Consider the following 16220-nt stretch of genomic DNA (forward strand, 5'->3'; position numbering starts at 1 on the left):
GTTTTTTTTATATTGACCTTGTGTCCTGTGAAATTGCTCAATTCACTTCTAGTAGAATTTTATTAAAAATATATTTCTTTATTGATTTCAGGGAGGAAGGGAGGAGATAGAAACAACAATGATGAGAGAGAATCATTGATCGGCTGCCTCCTGCACACCCCACACTGGAGATGGAGCCTGCAACCCAGGCATGTGCTCTTAGCCGGAATCAAACCTGGGACCCTTCAGTCTGCAGGCCAATGCTTTATCCACTGAGCCAAGCCGGCTAGGGCTAGTAGAGTTTTTTGTAGATTCTCTGGAATTTTCTACAATCATTATAAGTAAAAAATTTTCTTATTTTCTATGCTATATGATTTCCTGTTGTTGCTTTATTGCACTGGGAGGACTGCACATATTTTTCTCTCTCTCTCTCTTGATGCCAACACTACATCCTGAATAGGAGTGGAGAACCAGGACATTATATATGTATTTTTAATTTCTAAAATTTGCCAGGATTTGCATTATGGCTCAACATATGGTAAGTCTGGGTTAATGTTCCATGTAAACCTCCAAAGACTGTATTCTGCAGTTGTTGGGTAGGTCTACATATACATGTCAATAACCAGACCAGAAAAAAAGCACAACATGATGTATTAATTTTATTAGTAAAATCAACCTACATCATGTTGTGCTTTTTTTCTGGTCTGGTTATTCTAATGAAAAGAGGTGTGTTAAAATCTCATTGTGATCTTAGACTTGTCCATTTTTTTGTAGTTTTGTCTGTTTTTGCTTTGAGGTGTATTTCAATTTGGAGTTGCTATACTTCCTGGTTAACTGAATTTCTTATAATTGAGATACCACTCTTTATTGCAAATAATGCTTTTTGTCTTGAAGGCTTTTTCCAAAATTAATGTAACTAAATCAGCTGTTGGCTTCAGTATCCTTCTCCCAACTGGTTTATGAGCTCTCATTGTGTCTGGCAGAGGAGGAAATGATCAATAAATGTGCATATGACTGTCATTTAGTTTTCTACTTTCCAAATGTGAATAACCATATATTTGTATATCCTTAAAGTGTTTTGGTTTTGTCTGTTTTTAATCTTTATAAATGGACTCAAACTATACATTTTATTTTTTGACTTACCCTTGTTTTTGAGACGTACCCATTTTTATTACTCACTTTTCACTGCTGTATAGTATTTTATTATATAAATAACCCCTCAGGAGATGTTATTCAGTCCCATACCTTATAACTACCTTCCAAATTTGTATCCCTTCTGTGACCTTTCATTTTGAGCTCTAGACTTCCACATCTTCCTGTTTACTCAACATTTCTACTTTGATATGTAATAGGAATCTCAAATTTAATGGCCAAAATATATTCTTCATTTTCTACCTTTCCCTCCCAAGTTTGCTCCCTCTTCAGGCTTTCGTATCTCCCCATGACACCATTCACCCAGCTATGCCAGAACCCAAATCAAGATGGAAACACATTTGGTTTTATGTTGAGGTATAAGCAGGAGGACAAACTGACTGAACTGGGGTAAATATGATGAGATATCACAAGAGAAAGTCACAGAAATGGACAGTGGCCAGAACCTGTAGGACTTGTAGACCATGGTAAAGAGTTCAGGGTCAGACTGAGTGTTATAGGAAGTCACTGAAGGATTTGGCAAGCAGGAGTTAAGATCGTGGTGGGAAGTATAGCTGTAGCAGGAGAGATGGAGAAAAGATCAGCTGGAGATGGTAGAACTTGCTGAGAGAATAGATGCAGGAGTGTACAAAAAAAACACAAAAACAACCCACATTAACTCAAAGGTGTTATGTGACCTCCCTTCCCTTCTGGACCTATTAAATGTATATGAGATGCTACCATTCCATCTCCTGTGATTTCTGCCTATTCTTTCCTATTTTCTGTCAATACATCTCTGTATCTCATTGTAGGTTAATTTTGTAAAATTACTCTCCCAGTTCACAAATTCTCTTCAGCTGTGTCTAATCTGCATTGATAACTATCACATTTCCAATTTCAGTAACTTTTTCATTTTTAGATCTTTTCAAATTTGCCTAATTTTTAATGTTTTATTTTTATATTGAATTATCTTAATCATTTTATGGTTTTTCAGATTATTCTAATTTGCAGTTAACGAACTAGCCCTCTTATTTGCATCTGCTGACTTTTCTTCCTCTAGGTAGTATGTGTATGTACATTTAATCTTAGAACCTTTCCCCCTGTGGAATTCTACCAGAATCTATCTATATGTATTTGCTTCTGCTAGAGTCCCAGAGTTGATTTTGTTGTTTTTTTGATTTGTGGTTTCACAGTATACACTCAGTCTAGACCTTAAACTTAATGGTGCAGGCCTGGGATTCTGACTTCTCATGGATAACTTTATTTCTGGGCTCCTGGATAGTTCTGCTAGTCCTGTTTGAATACATTAGATCTTTGTGACTTTATGGAGGGGATTAAGTCATAGTTCCATTTTATCCTGTTAGCCTGAAACCCAGTCTTTTGTCCCTACACAGATAATAGGATCTCAGCCCCTGTATTCTTCAATAGAACTTCATTGGCTTGAGGGAATTTACCAGACTAAGAACCTTCTTTTGAATTGGGGGTAGTTTCTGTCTCCTAAGCAGTAATGTCTGGTACTGATTTGTGTAAATAGTAAAATAAACATTTTGTATTAATTGGCATAACTCAAGTTTTTGTTGTTGTTTTTTACATTGAGTGCTCTGGCACTTGATAATAGATTTTTCAGCAATCAATTTCACTTTACAGCTCACTGACGCCAGCATAGATTCTGAAAAATTGAGGGTTTTTTTTTTTAACAAGGGAGACGATTGTATTGGGATCTTTTGGAATGGATGTGATAGAATGCTTATTACTTTTATATAATTTCCATTCTACTTCTAGAGGCAAAATTGGGGAAACTATTAAGTGGTCACATTCTCAAACAGCTTCACTGAAGTATTTATTTTTTGAATAAGCTTATATAATCATCTAAAGGAATAAAATTATACTATTCTGGGTCAATCAGTCCAACATCAGAGACTTTCACCTTGTTACAATAAGCTCCTGTTGAAACACTAGAATCTTTTTTGACAAATACTTATGGATATGTTCATATAATAAATTATACACAGAACCCCAAATTTTAACATTTTTAGTTCTAAAAACTGCTTTTCCTATAGGAAACACATAACTGATAACCTCTGAATTATTTTTAACTGACATTTTCTATAGTAAAAAAAGGGAGAGAAAAGTACAATGGATATCCATGAATCCAAACCCAGCTTAAAATATTAACATTCTTGCCCAGCTAGCATGGCTCAGTGGTTGAGCGTCAACCTATGAACCAGGAGGTCACGGTTCAACTCAGTCAGGGAACATGCCCAGACTGCAGGCTTGACCACCAGTGTGGGGCGTGCAGGAGGCAGCCAATCAATGATTCTCTCTCATTACTGATGTTTCTATCTCTCTCTTTCTCCCTATCTCTAAAAATCAATAAAAATATGTTTTTTTAAAAATTAACATTCTCCCATGCTTGTTTCCCACATGAACAGTTTAAGAAACATTACCATATCATTATCATAGCCACAAAATTAACAGCTGTAAATTTCTTTTACTATTATTCACTACTCAGTTCACTCCAATTCTCCTCATGTAGCCATTCTTAGGCTGCACTACTGACTCCTAGTTGGTCAGTTAATTGAGAATACTTAATTCTTACCTGTTTGTATTTATTTGGAAAGCTGGAATGAGATTTAATTTTGTGTAACTCAAAAGGGTATTTTAAAATTTTGTTTAAAATATTTAATTGAGTTTAGAGAGAGGAAGTGAGATGGAGAGAAAGAGAGAGAAACTTCAATCGGCTGCCTCCCACACAGGGTTCAAACCCACAACGTAGTTATGTGCCCTGACTGGAATAGAACCCGCCACTTATTGGTATATATAGGACAATGCTCTAACCAACTGAGCCATACTGCCAGGACAAGGGTATTATTTTTTAAATATATTTTAATTTATTTCTGAGAGGAAGGGAGAGGGAGAGAGAGATAGAAACATCAATGATGAGAATCATTGATTAGCTGCCTCTGCACACCCCTTACTAGAGAATCAAGCCCGCAACCTGGGCGTGTGCCCTTGACCATAATTGAACCCAGGACCCTTCAGTCTGCAGGCCGATGCTCTATCCACTGACCCAAATCAGCTAGGGCAGCTTTAATGTTATAGTCACACTAAGTCTTCCCCTTACATTTGACCCTTAGAGGCAATCACTATTATCATTATTCTGCCTGTGCTACTAGAAATATCCTACTCTTTTAAAATTTAAACTGCCTTGTCCAGCTGAGTGGCTCAGTGGTAAGGATCAACCTATGAACCAGGAGATTGCAGTTTGGTTCCCAGTTGGGGCACATGTCTGGGTTGCGGGCTTGATCCCCACTGTGGGGCGTGTCGGAGACGGCCAATTGATGATTCTGTCATCAATGATGTTTTTATCTCCCTCTCTGCAATCAATAAAAAATATATTTAAAAAAAATTTAAACTGCCTACACATCTGACTTCAACTTTGCCCTTCCAATTTGGAAACAACTTCAACATTTATGTTGTGAATTCTCTTCCTATTTCTTTAATGATATATTGCTCCTTACATAGTCTTAGAAAAATATCAATTACTCTGAGCTATGCTCAATAGTTGGCTTATGGAAATAGCATATAAATACTTAATTAAAAAAAATTCAACTCAGGTATATACTGGCTCAGTTACCCAGTGCTATGTACAATGGGTGTCTTATATAGTTTCCTTTTGATTTTTTGCAATTTGAATGTAAATTCTAAACAATAAATCATCTAATTATTTGTATGTATGAACTAATCATTTTATTCTTTTGCTTTTTTTAAATAATCATTTTGTACAAATAATACACATAGTTGCATATATATTACAGTTTCAATCTTATTTATTACTCTTTTGTGGAATGCTAGGTTTAATGTTACAGTATGGTTGTCATAGCTACTGAAATGTGACAAATGTCCATGTGTAAAAGCTGCAGAACAATATAAGTAATGATTTTTAACAGAACAGTTATTTTACAGCTGAGGTCTGATGGTTTTTTAACCGATGCCTATGTGTATAACCAGCCACAAACCTTGGGGATATTTATTACCTGTACATGTATATACAAATATGTCCCATACATATATATATATGCACATAGGCATTATTAATTTATGTGTGAAATTTATAAAATTATATACATACACATAAATGCACATCTATATACATATATCCACCCTCACCAGTGAGATCACTTTTCTAACACTAGTTAATCAACTTCAGGCCAGTTATTGCTGCCCAGTATAACTACATGATTTTAGTACCAATACCAAGCACCTTTTCAGATGCAGGACAGGTGTATGTCTGTGCATATAGGTATGTATGTCTGTGTATAGAAAGGAATTATTTCTTTTTATGCTTTAGTCATGCATTACTTCAATAAACAGTCTTATCAACATAGGTTTTAGAATTCTAAAGAGTGTAAAATTTACTTCTGGAAAACTGTATATGTTTATAGTTACAAAAAATATATTATATATATATATATATGATTGAAACCTATTGTGTACATATGTTCTCTGAATTGGCTATATTCTAGCCATTAGATAAATTAAAAACAAACACCCTCTTAATAGGATGTTATTATGATAGCCTTAAATAGCCCATTACCTGTATTTAGAATAGTTGATATATTTTAAAAGGTGACAAAATGACGTTAAAGATTTGAAAAACACTATGCATCGGCATTAAATATACAAAGGTTTCACCAAGGGCATGGTTCAATTCATTGTCTAAGATTTTCATATTCTAAAAGTGACCAATAGTATAGTCATTATTTTTAAAATTATGGCTCATTGAGGCTTTTATGAAAAAAAGCCCTGTTTTTAAAAACAAGTTCTATTTAAACAAAAAAATGTACATGAACACTAACGTACTTTTGGATATTTATTCTGTACAAAGTGTCTATGTAAAATAGGAGGCTCGTTCCCAGTAAGAACACCTCATGGTAGCACATGTAAACCTGGTTTGGTTCCTCTGCTCTGCAGCTATTCAGCATGTAAAATTTATACCATTTCACATTAACATTTAAATTTAATACAGTGCAAATATTTGAGAATAACTTGTTCCCCCCAGTGAAACAAGAGCCAGCATTATGCTGAATATTCTTCAGATCTATTTACACACTGAGCTAAAAGTTCACCATAAACTCTGAAATTTGCTGAATATCAGCAGAAATGTAACCGAACTAGCAGCAATTGCGTTAACAATATTTGATAGTTACTTGAGAGAATGCATAAAATTTTCCAGGCTGTACTCTGAGTCATATTGCTCTTGATCCCAAAGATCACTCAGGTTTTCGAGAATTGACTTCATACTTGCTTTTCCAGAAGTAGAGGTGTCAGCTTTTTCTGCTTTGCCATCCTTAAGAAAAATTGGCAGAAAGATCATTAACTTCAAAAATTAGATTTTCCTTTAAAATACCATACTTGTTTCTAACATTGCTCTTATTCAACAGAGTTAAAAAATAGTTCAAGTGATGGTAAGTTCATCTCATTAGATAGCTTATTCTATTTTTCCCACAGGCCTAATTTGTCATTTTAAGATTACAGAATTATAAGAACATTACACAGGACACAGTTAATTGTGTCACAATGGCTTTGTCATTCTCTCTCCCAGACATATAGTTAAATAATCAGCTTTTTACCCAAACCATTTAAGGGGAAGTTGTAGATATTATGCCCCTTTATCCCTAGATAGAAATAAGCATGTATTCCTAAGAACAAGGACATCCTCTTAACATAACTGAAATACAAAGATCAAATTAAGAAAATTTAATACAAAATGATTTAATATAGTCCATATTCAAATCTTCCCAACTGTCCCAATACGATTCTTTATAGCAATAGTTCTTGCTTCCCTGGAACATCCCCAAGTCCAGTTCTCCTTGCTAAAAGTCACACATAAAAGTTATTTGAAGGCAGCAATCCATATTTGTTTCAGCTTTCCTTTTTCTAGGTTACACATGTCTTGTTTTTAACCTTACCTTATATGATATGATTAAAGAACCTTCTTCCATTCTGGTAATCTTTTGGGGACTTACTGTTTATAATGCAGCACCCAGAACCAGACATAATATTTAAATATGGCTGAACCACACAGTACAGTGGAACTACTTTCTCTCAGATTTGGATATTACAATTCTGTTATTACAGCTAGCTTAATTACATTATCTAAGGCCAATTCTCACTATAATTTATACTGGTTGTACAGCTGACTTTCTAAACCTAGACAGGACTATAACTCCATCCATATTAGTTTTACATTAGATTGACCAGTATTTCCAGATGGTGCATCCTTTGATTATGGATATTAGTTCCATCACCCATAATAACAATAATGGCTACTATGTACTGAGAATCTATACTAGATACCCTTTCTAAGTGCTTACATATATTAACTTCATAACCATGTAATAATATAGGCATTGTTATTCTCCAAAGGGTGTGGAACCTCAAAGAAATTAACTTGCCTAAGATCACCAAGAGGCAGGGCAAGAAACATAGACCCAGGTTTAGCTGACTTCAGTGACAGATGTCCGTTAGCAGGAAAGGACTAAGGAAAGAAATCTTGGGGCAAAACACTGGAGACATTAATCAAAACTTCAAACATCCCCAAGAATCCTGAGTTTTAGCTGGACGTCAAAAATTTCCTCAAAAAATTGTCTAGTTGATACTATTGATACTTAAAGTGAATGCCTTTTGCTAGTTGCTTCAATACTTTTACCAAGCAACCCTAGGAAGTCTGTGCATGCATTAAAGATAGGGAAAATTGGCCCTAACCGGTTTTCTCAGTGGTTAGAGCACTGGCCCGCGGACTGAAGGGTCACAGGTTCAATTCCAGTAAAGGATAAGTATCTCGGTTGCAGACGCAACCAATCAATCAATGTGTCTCTCTCACATCGATGTTTCCCCCCCTCTTTTCCTCTCTAAAAAAAAAAAAATCAATGGAAAAAATATCCTATTAACAACAAAAAAAAGCAAATTGTGTTAAATTCTTTACCTTATCAAGTGTGAATAGATCGAGAAGTTGATCTGTTCCCATACTCTGCAAACTAGAATTCTCTTGGCTAATAACTGTATTTGCTATGTTCATCTTGAATTTCTGCAAACCCATTATTTTCTCCTCCAATGTTCCTCTGGTTATCAATCGGTACACATTGACCACACGTTTCTGAGTAAGAAAAAAAAGTTAAGCACAAATAAACTGATTGGTTTGAGGTAAAGCAAGTCAAGGGCTTGCATATTTAACTACTATCTAATTATGGTGGGGTTATCTGGCCCCAAGAATTTAAAACGTTCGCACAGAATATTAGTGATGGATAGAGTCCCAGTTTTCTTAGCCTAAGCTACCTCATTTAGTGCATGAGGAAGTGGTGCCACAGAATTAAGCTACTTGCCTAAGGTCAAACATTTGTTAGTATCAGGTGTAGAAACTTAAACCAATTCCTGTCTTTTTTGAGAAGTATTTTTCCCAGTTCACAAGTTAACACCTGTGAGTGGTGACTCTTTACCTGCCCAATGCGATGGGCCCGGTCCATGGCTTGTAGATCGCGCATGGGGTTCCAATCGTGCTCCACAAATACCACTGTGTCAGCGCCTGTTAAGTTAAGCCCCAGGCCACCAACGTGAGTTGTAAGTAAGAGAACATCAATGGATGGATCATTGTTAAACCTAAAAGTATAGATATTTTAAAATAAAATTAGTACATTTCTAATGTACCCATATAACAAAAATTAGACTTTAATAAAAATTAAGAACACAAATGAGAACACTTATTTACAACTCCATAATATAGACACTTCTGTGACCACCTGAAATCAAACTATTCTCTTTTAGTATTTAGGGTAGGGCAAAAGTAGGCTTACAGTTTGTATGAAAATAATACAAGAATAAATGGTTTCACATACTCTGACTATAAACCTACTTTTGCCCCACCCTGTACATAACATCTTTAGTAGAAAGAATGAAAGTCAGAAACTTTAAAATATAATCCAGTTGGACTTATTTCTGTTTGTAGAGTATCAGATAAAGACTAAATTGAAAAAATGTAACTAAACACTAATTCTAATGAAGGCAAAACTCAATTATCAACCTTTAATGTAGAGAAACAGAAGATAATGGGGGAAAGGCTAGATCAGTCGGGGAAGGTAGAGGGTAAGGGTATTGAGGGTTGCTGCTATTGTACTGGTCCTAAAATCTATATATATAATATATATAAAAGGCTAATATGCAAAGTGTCCCCTCAGGCGTTCAATCACTTGCTATGATGTGTGCTGACCACCAGGGGCGGCGCAGAACAAAGGCAGGCTCAGGTTGGCCCTCATTGCCCGCCAGGCTTAGGGACCCTACCCATGCACAGATTTCTGGCACTAGGCCTCCAGTATATTGATAAAGGACATCTAATAACTTCAAGGAAAAAGAAAAACTAACATTATTACCAAGCTCCCATTTATTAGATTTCACTATGATTCAAGCAATGGGGCTTTGAGCTTTATATGCATTATGTTACTTCAATGTTGTAACAGCTCTATGAAGATATTATCATTTGTCCTTATTTTAGGGAAACTCAAGCTCTGTGGAAGATAATCATGCCCAAGAGAACACTGCCTAAATAGCAGTCAGAAGTCAAACCTGGGTCTGTCTCCAAAGCTTGATCATGGGTCTCTAACTGTATCATGCTTAACAATCTCTTGAGGGTGCTTGTTAAAAATGCTTACTCTTAAAGTTACAAGTCTGAGACAGAACCTAGGAATCTATGATTTCTAAAGCAGCGGGTGCAGGCCACACTTAGGAAACACTGCATTCATTGATTTTGCTTCCTAGCTGGGCCAGCGTCCAACTTGTTCTGAGCAGAGACACAGAGATGAAGATACAGATCTCAGCTAAGCCACATTTTTGCTTCTTCCCACCCCAACTCGCCCCAAAAAGGTGAGGTAAAATGTTATCTCTATTTTTTGTTGATGCCTTAAATTTTCTTTCATACCCTTCAAAGTGCTATCCTAATAAAGCCACACTTTTTTAGCTAAACAAACTATTTATTCAATGGTATTTCTGTAGTTCTATTTTTTTGGTTTTTAGAAAAATCTTTTTTTCTCTAATTTGTTTTTTCTATATTTTTAAAGAAAATACTTCATGAGGCAAACTCCTATGTAAGAAATAATACACTGATTATGGCCATGATTTATAGGAGTTTTAGAAGCCACTTACCGTGAAACAATGGCATGCCTCTGACCAGGAGGTATGCTTCCATCTAATCTCAGGTAAGTGACAGAGGGTAAGTGAGGCTTGAGAAGATCATGTTCTACTATATCAAGCATGCTTTTCAGCTGACAGAAGATTAGGATCCTGTGCTGGGCCACAACAGACTCTGTGCCACTCTCTGAAGTGCTGCCATTTCCCAAACCGCAATCCAACAGCAACTAGAAAAATATCAGTTGTTACACAGGCATTCAATAAAAGTAGGCAACCAATAGTTTTTCAAGCTATACCTCATATAAAATGGTTCCTAGATTATTTATTATGGTTATAATAAATAATGGTCCCAAATTATAAATGATACTCAAAATTTGGTCTAACTGATATAAAATACAGTGAAACTACGATGCCCTCATTTTGGCCATTACACTGCTTTAACCACCAAGATCATATTAGCTTTATTTACTGGCAACTAATTCATACAGTAGGTTTGTAGTGAACTTACCATCAAATCAAATTCAACTTTGCTCTATGTTTGCCAAGTCTGACAGAATCTATAAGTGTTTTTCTTTTAAAAATTGACTGTGCTTATCATCTTTAATTGTCACCTGGAGTTTCAGTTCATTCCATTCTACTGAAATTTTAAAATTCTGGCTCTAGCAATATTAGATACTTCTGGCACTGTTATGTGCTGATAAACATTTCTTTACTTCAATTGCCAGATTTTTAAAATGCAAATAAAATTTCTCCTCTACTTCAGAGAACAGACATATTTTAAAAGAAAGCAAGCTAGTTCTCTCCTGAGATAGAACCTTTACTCTGAATATCTAAAAAGAAGGGTTCTAGAACAGCCTTCCATAAGAATAGCCAGGAATAATCTGGGCCTAAGTTGCAGAGTTCCTAAATTTCTTAATTCCAGACACTTCAGTGTGACAAGAGGCACTCTAAAACGAGAGTTTAGTTTAAGTAATAACTGCAGGTAAAAAAGCAATGTACAAAAATATAAACTAAAAATAATTTAAAGCCTGTAGTATAATTAAAATGTGGATGAAATTCAATTTTTATTTGAAAATAGGAACTTAAAAGCAGCAAGAGAAAAGTGACTTGTCATGCAAAAGGGATCCTCAATTAAGACTAGCCCCTGATTTCTCATCAGAAACCATTATCAAGAAAGTGAAAAACAATGAAATAAAGAATGGAAGTATTTGCAAATCATATCTGGTAAGGGCTTAATATTTACAATAAAAAACAATCCCTAAAACTCAACCAAAAGATAAACCATCAACTTAAAAAATGGTCAAAGGATTTAAACAGCATTTCTCCAAAGTTATATAAATATCCAATAACCACATGAAAAGATGCTCAACATTATTACTCATTAGGGATAGCAAATCAACAATGACATGGCACTTCATGCCTACTGGGATGGCTATACTAAAAAAAATTGAAAATAATTTTTGGGGAGGATATGCAGAAATTATAACCTTGGCACATAGCTGGTGGGAATGCAAATGATGCTGCCACAATGGAAAACAATTTGGCAGCTATTGAAAAGTTAAACGTAGAATTGTTGTATGACCCAGCCAGCAATTCCACTCCTATGTCAATATCCAAAAAAAACCTGAAGAGAGACAAATACTTATAAGCCAATGTTTACTGCAGCATTATTCACAATAGCCAAAAAGTAGAAACAACTCAAATATCCCATCAACACATGACTGGATAAACAAAATCTGGTGTAAACATAACAGTAATAATGGAATATCATTCAACCATAAAGTTGAAGTACCAATACATGCTACAACATGAATGAACCTTGAAAATAAGTGAAATACGTTAGTATTATAATTCTACTTACATGAAATATTTAGAACATGCAAATTCATAAGACACAAAGTATATTAGAGGTTACCCAGTGTTGGGGAAAAAGGAGAATGGGAAGTTATTGCTCAATGGGTACAGAAATATTTTGTAAATAGTGGTGACAGTTGTACAATACTGTGAATGTAAGTAATGTCATTGAATTATATACCTAAATATAGAATGGCATATTTAACGCTTTATGTATTTTACCCCAATTTTTTAAAAAGCTATACCAAAATTTAACCAAATTAAAAATAAAAATGGTAAATATATCAGTAATCTGTTGGAAATGCAAATTTACCTAGTGTTCTAGATCAGGAATGTTCAACACACATCTAACCCTTAAAAGACCTACTTACTTGTTTCAAAGCTGAGAGTTTAGGGGCATGTTGAATATCATGAAGTGAAGAATTCTGAACGGCCAGTTTTTCAGTAGTACTCTTGAACTCAGGGTGTTGAGGTGTTAAGACTAACGCTGGATGGTTGCACAGTTTACGTAAGTACTGTAACGCCTTTAAAAGAGGAAAAAGTATATCCTATATAATAAAAGCGTAATATGCAAATCAACCCAACTGTGGAATGACTGGTTGGTGGGGGTGAGGGTGTTGCCGAACAGGCGGTGCCAGGCCAGCCAAGGCAACACCAGTCGGACATCCCCCGAGGGCTCCTGGACTATGAGAGGGCGCAGGCCAGGCTGAGGGACTTCCCTGAGTGCGCAAATTTCGTGCACTGGGCCTCTAGTATATCTATAATAATAAAAGTGTAATCTGCTAATTAGACCAGATGTCCTTCCAGACAACCTTCCAGATGACACCGGGGCTGCAAGGAAAGCCCGGGTCCCAGGTGCCAGAGGGAAGCTGGTGCCGGCAGCCGGGGGAAGGAAGGCCTACTCTTGCACAAATTTCGTGCATCGGGCCGTGTGTGTGTGTGTGTGTGTGTGTGTGTGTGTCAAGATCACTTCACATGTCACAAATGTTTGCACTTCAGTATCTTTTTCTACTGTCTAGAATGCCCTTCTCTCTCTTTTGACTACCCTTACTCCTTCAAGAATCAGTTCAAATCTCATCTGTGATGCCTTCATCTGTTTCTTGTGTAGTTTGTATTTATTTTTTAGAGCATTTATAGCTTGTATCAATCATACTGTTTGTATCCCCCACTAGACAATGAGCTTCTCATGGCAGAAAGAAGTTTATTCATTAGCTCCTATACCTAACCCTTTCCCACTCAAATGCCTCATAATGCTTATAGATGCTTCTGGCACCAGGCATCACTTCCCATAGAAGGGTTACTCAAACATCATTGTGTATAAAATGTCTTGAAGACCTGATAAATCTGCAGATCTTTCCCCTCTACATAGTATTCTGGTTCAGTAGGTCTGTGGTGGGGGTTGGGGTGCTAGGTGGTGATTTCAAGTGGTTGTGTTTAAGAATCAGAACCCTATAGGATCTCTTCTTTCTTTTCTCTAATTCAGCCGCAACCTTTCTCTTTTGCCTTTTGCTTGGGCTATTATTTGTGTCTCACCCTTTGCCCTGGAGATTTGTATTAGCAAGCTTCACTGACAAGGCACAAGAGATGACTGGACACTATGATAGAAACTGAGAGAGAGTTATTAGCCTTTACAACTACCTTTTTCCTCTTCTATCTTTAAAAATGCTTGCAGCATTTAATTTATTGGTGGCAAAGGGGTTTGGAAGGTTTTCTATAGTATATTTCAAAAGGGAAAACAAGTGAGTTGGCACTTTCCATGTCTTTTTCTTTTGCTACCCCCATGAGCACAATAGGCATGATGTCTCAGGACTTCTGTAGTTTTTGTATCCTCTGCCCAGAATTGCTTCCCCTTACATAACTGCCATGCCTCAATCCTCCTTTAGATCTCTGCTAAAATGTCACTTTCTCAGTGAGGCCATACCTGAGCCCTCAATTAAAAATCACAACCTATCCTGACTCCTATATTGCATAACCCCACACTCTGCTTTTTCTCTTACATGCATTTTATGTATTCATTTTTCATATTTACAAGGGAGGCAGTCTGTTTTGCTCACTGCTTTAATTAATCCCTGTGCCTAGAAAAATTACTGCCTTGTGGTAGGTGTCCCAGTATTTTTTAAATGGAAAGCAAAAGATTCTCTATTCTAAAACCCCTTTAAATATATAATAAACAATGTAGATTGCATTTTACATTTAATTTTAATATTAAATTACTTAATACGAAAATAGATTGGCACTTTTCCCTATTTCCAAGAATGTATACACAGTAATTTAAAAATTTAAATAAACGCACATTTCAGTGTTCCATGTAAAATCTGCATTGAAGAACATACTTAGGCAACATTTAAAAAGTAGACTGTAATCTATACCTGGAATACATGGCCTGTGGCTTTAAGCTTTGGTTTTTCAGTTTCTTCAGAAAGTGCAGCTGAAGAAACTGTTTCATCAACATCACACTTGGCACGAGACTTAGCAAAGTCCTCATAGAGCTGGACCTGTAAAATTTCCCCCACAAACAAATATACTTATTTTCAATTGTTGAAAAAATAACTAAGATAGCAAAGGCCAATAAGAGCAATAATTTAAGTCAACTCTCATTAAATTATGATACCTGCACTTTGCTACTGATTAGATAATCCATCTTTTTTTTTTTTTAATTTTATTTTTTATTACAAAGGGTATTACATATGTGTCCATTTTTTTCCCCGCCCTAGACAGTCCCCTAGCCTCCCCTATTCCCCAGTGTCTTATGTCCATTGGTTAGGCTTATATGCATGCATACAAGTCCTTTGGTTGATCTCTTACCCCCCTACCTCCCGCCCCCGAACCCTCCCCGGCCTTCCCGATGCAGTTTGACACTCTGTTTGAGGCAGCTCTGCCTCTGTATCTATTATTGTTCAAAAGTTTATAATGGTCTCAATTATCCATGAATAAGTGAGATCATGTGGTATTTTTCTTTCATTGACTGGCTTATTTCACTTAGCATAATGCTCTCCAGTTCCATCCATGCCGTTGCAAATGGTAAGAGTTCCTTCCTTTTTAGAGCAGCATAGTATTCCATCGTGTAGATGTGCCACAGTTTTCTAATCCATTCATCTACTGATGGGCACTTAGGCTGTTTCCAGATCTTAGCTATGGTGAATTGTGCTGCTATGAACATAGGGGTGCATATATCCTTTCTGATTGGTGTTTCTGGTTTCTTAGGATATATCTTTGTAAATTCCTTTAAAATTACATTTAGAAAACAAGTACAACACATTAAGTTAGCTGCTAAAATATTAAAACAGTAGTCAAATAGTCCTAGACTTAATTTTTCCACTCTGTTCAGAAGATAAATATAATACCACTAAAAAAGAATCTGAACTCTTACAAGTAAATTAGAAAATCTCCCTTAAGTGAAGTTATGTGATCAAGACTAAAGGTACATTCCAAGAGACCAACTTTTAAAAGAATATTGCTGCCTAAAAGGCAAATCTAAAATATTACCTTGGGGTTTGGGTTCTGCTTGTACATGCTAAAACAATGCAAAAGGGAAGAAAATCTAGAGGGCTAAATAAAGCCAAATGTCACTTCCTTCCCCAGCTCCCTGCCTCCAGTCTACTTAGTGTATTTTATGCTGATATTTTAATACCATCACTGATATATCATTACAGCCTTTTTTCACATAGCACCTTTTCTTTATTGAAACTCTTCATCCCATTACCCATACAATATTTAAGAAACATTAACCCTATTTTTACAAACAAGGAATGGAGGTCCAGAGAAATAGGGTAGATAATATAAATGATCACAGAATTATTAGCATCTAAACTCTAGCTGCATAAATATATACTAACAGGCTGTCTTACATACAGGGGAAAGAAGGTAAGTTTGTAGGGTCAGTCTATATATCTTATTCATTTGATCAACTCATACTACTGAAATAGATTAATGACTAGTAACCTAGAACATAAAGTACATATTCAAACAAAAAATTCTGATTATAGGCCATGTCTTAAGTGTCTTCGTAAGACATGGCCTGTAAGGGGCAATTTACCCTTATAAAATACTACACAAGGAAAGGCATACAGTACATT

The 16220-nt window shown here is 35.8% G+C and overlaps 1 protein-coding gene across 1 annotated transcript in view; it reads right to left on the reverse strand.

The window, feature by feature from the left end:
- Positions 1-4843: 4843 nt before the first annotated feature.
- The window catches only part of BTAF1 (B-TFIID TATA-box binding protein associated factor 1), a 92975-nt gene continuing 81598 nt past the window's right edge, over positions 4844-16220 (reverse strand). Inside the window, 6 exon segments of the mRNA XM_006755114.2 lie at positions 4844-6460; positions 8099-8269; positions 8610-8769; positions 10306-10517; positions 12516-12668; positions 14514-14639. Of these exon segments, the coding sequence (XP_006755177.2) occupies positions 6317-6460; positions 8099-8269; positions 8610-8769; positions 10306-10517; positions 12516-12668; positions 14514-14639 (966 nt within the window). The 3' untranslated portion in view covers positions 4844-6316.

Source organism: Myotis davidii, unplaced genomic scaffold, assembly GCF_000327345.1.
Source record: "Myotis davidii unplaced genomic scaffold, ASM32734v1 scaffold271, whole genome shotgun sequence".
Classification (NCBI taxonomy): domain Eukaryota; kingdom Metazoa; phylum Chordata; class Mammalia; order Chiroptera; family Vespertilionidae; genus Myotis; species Myotis davidii.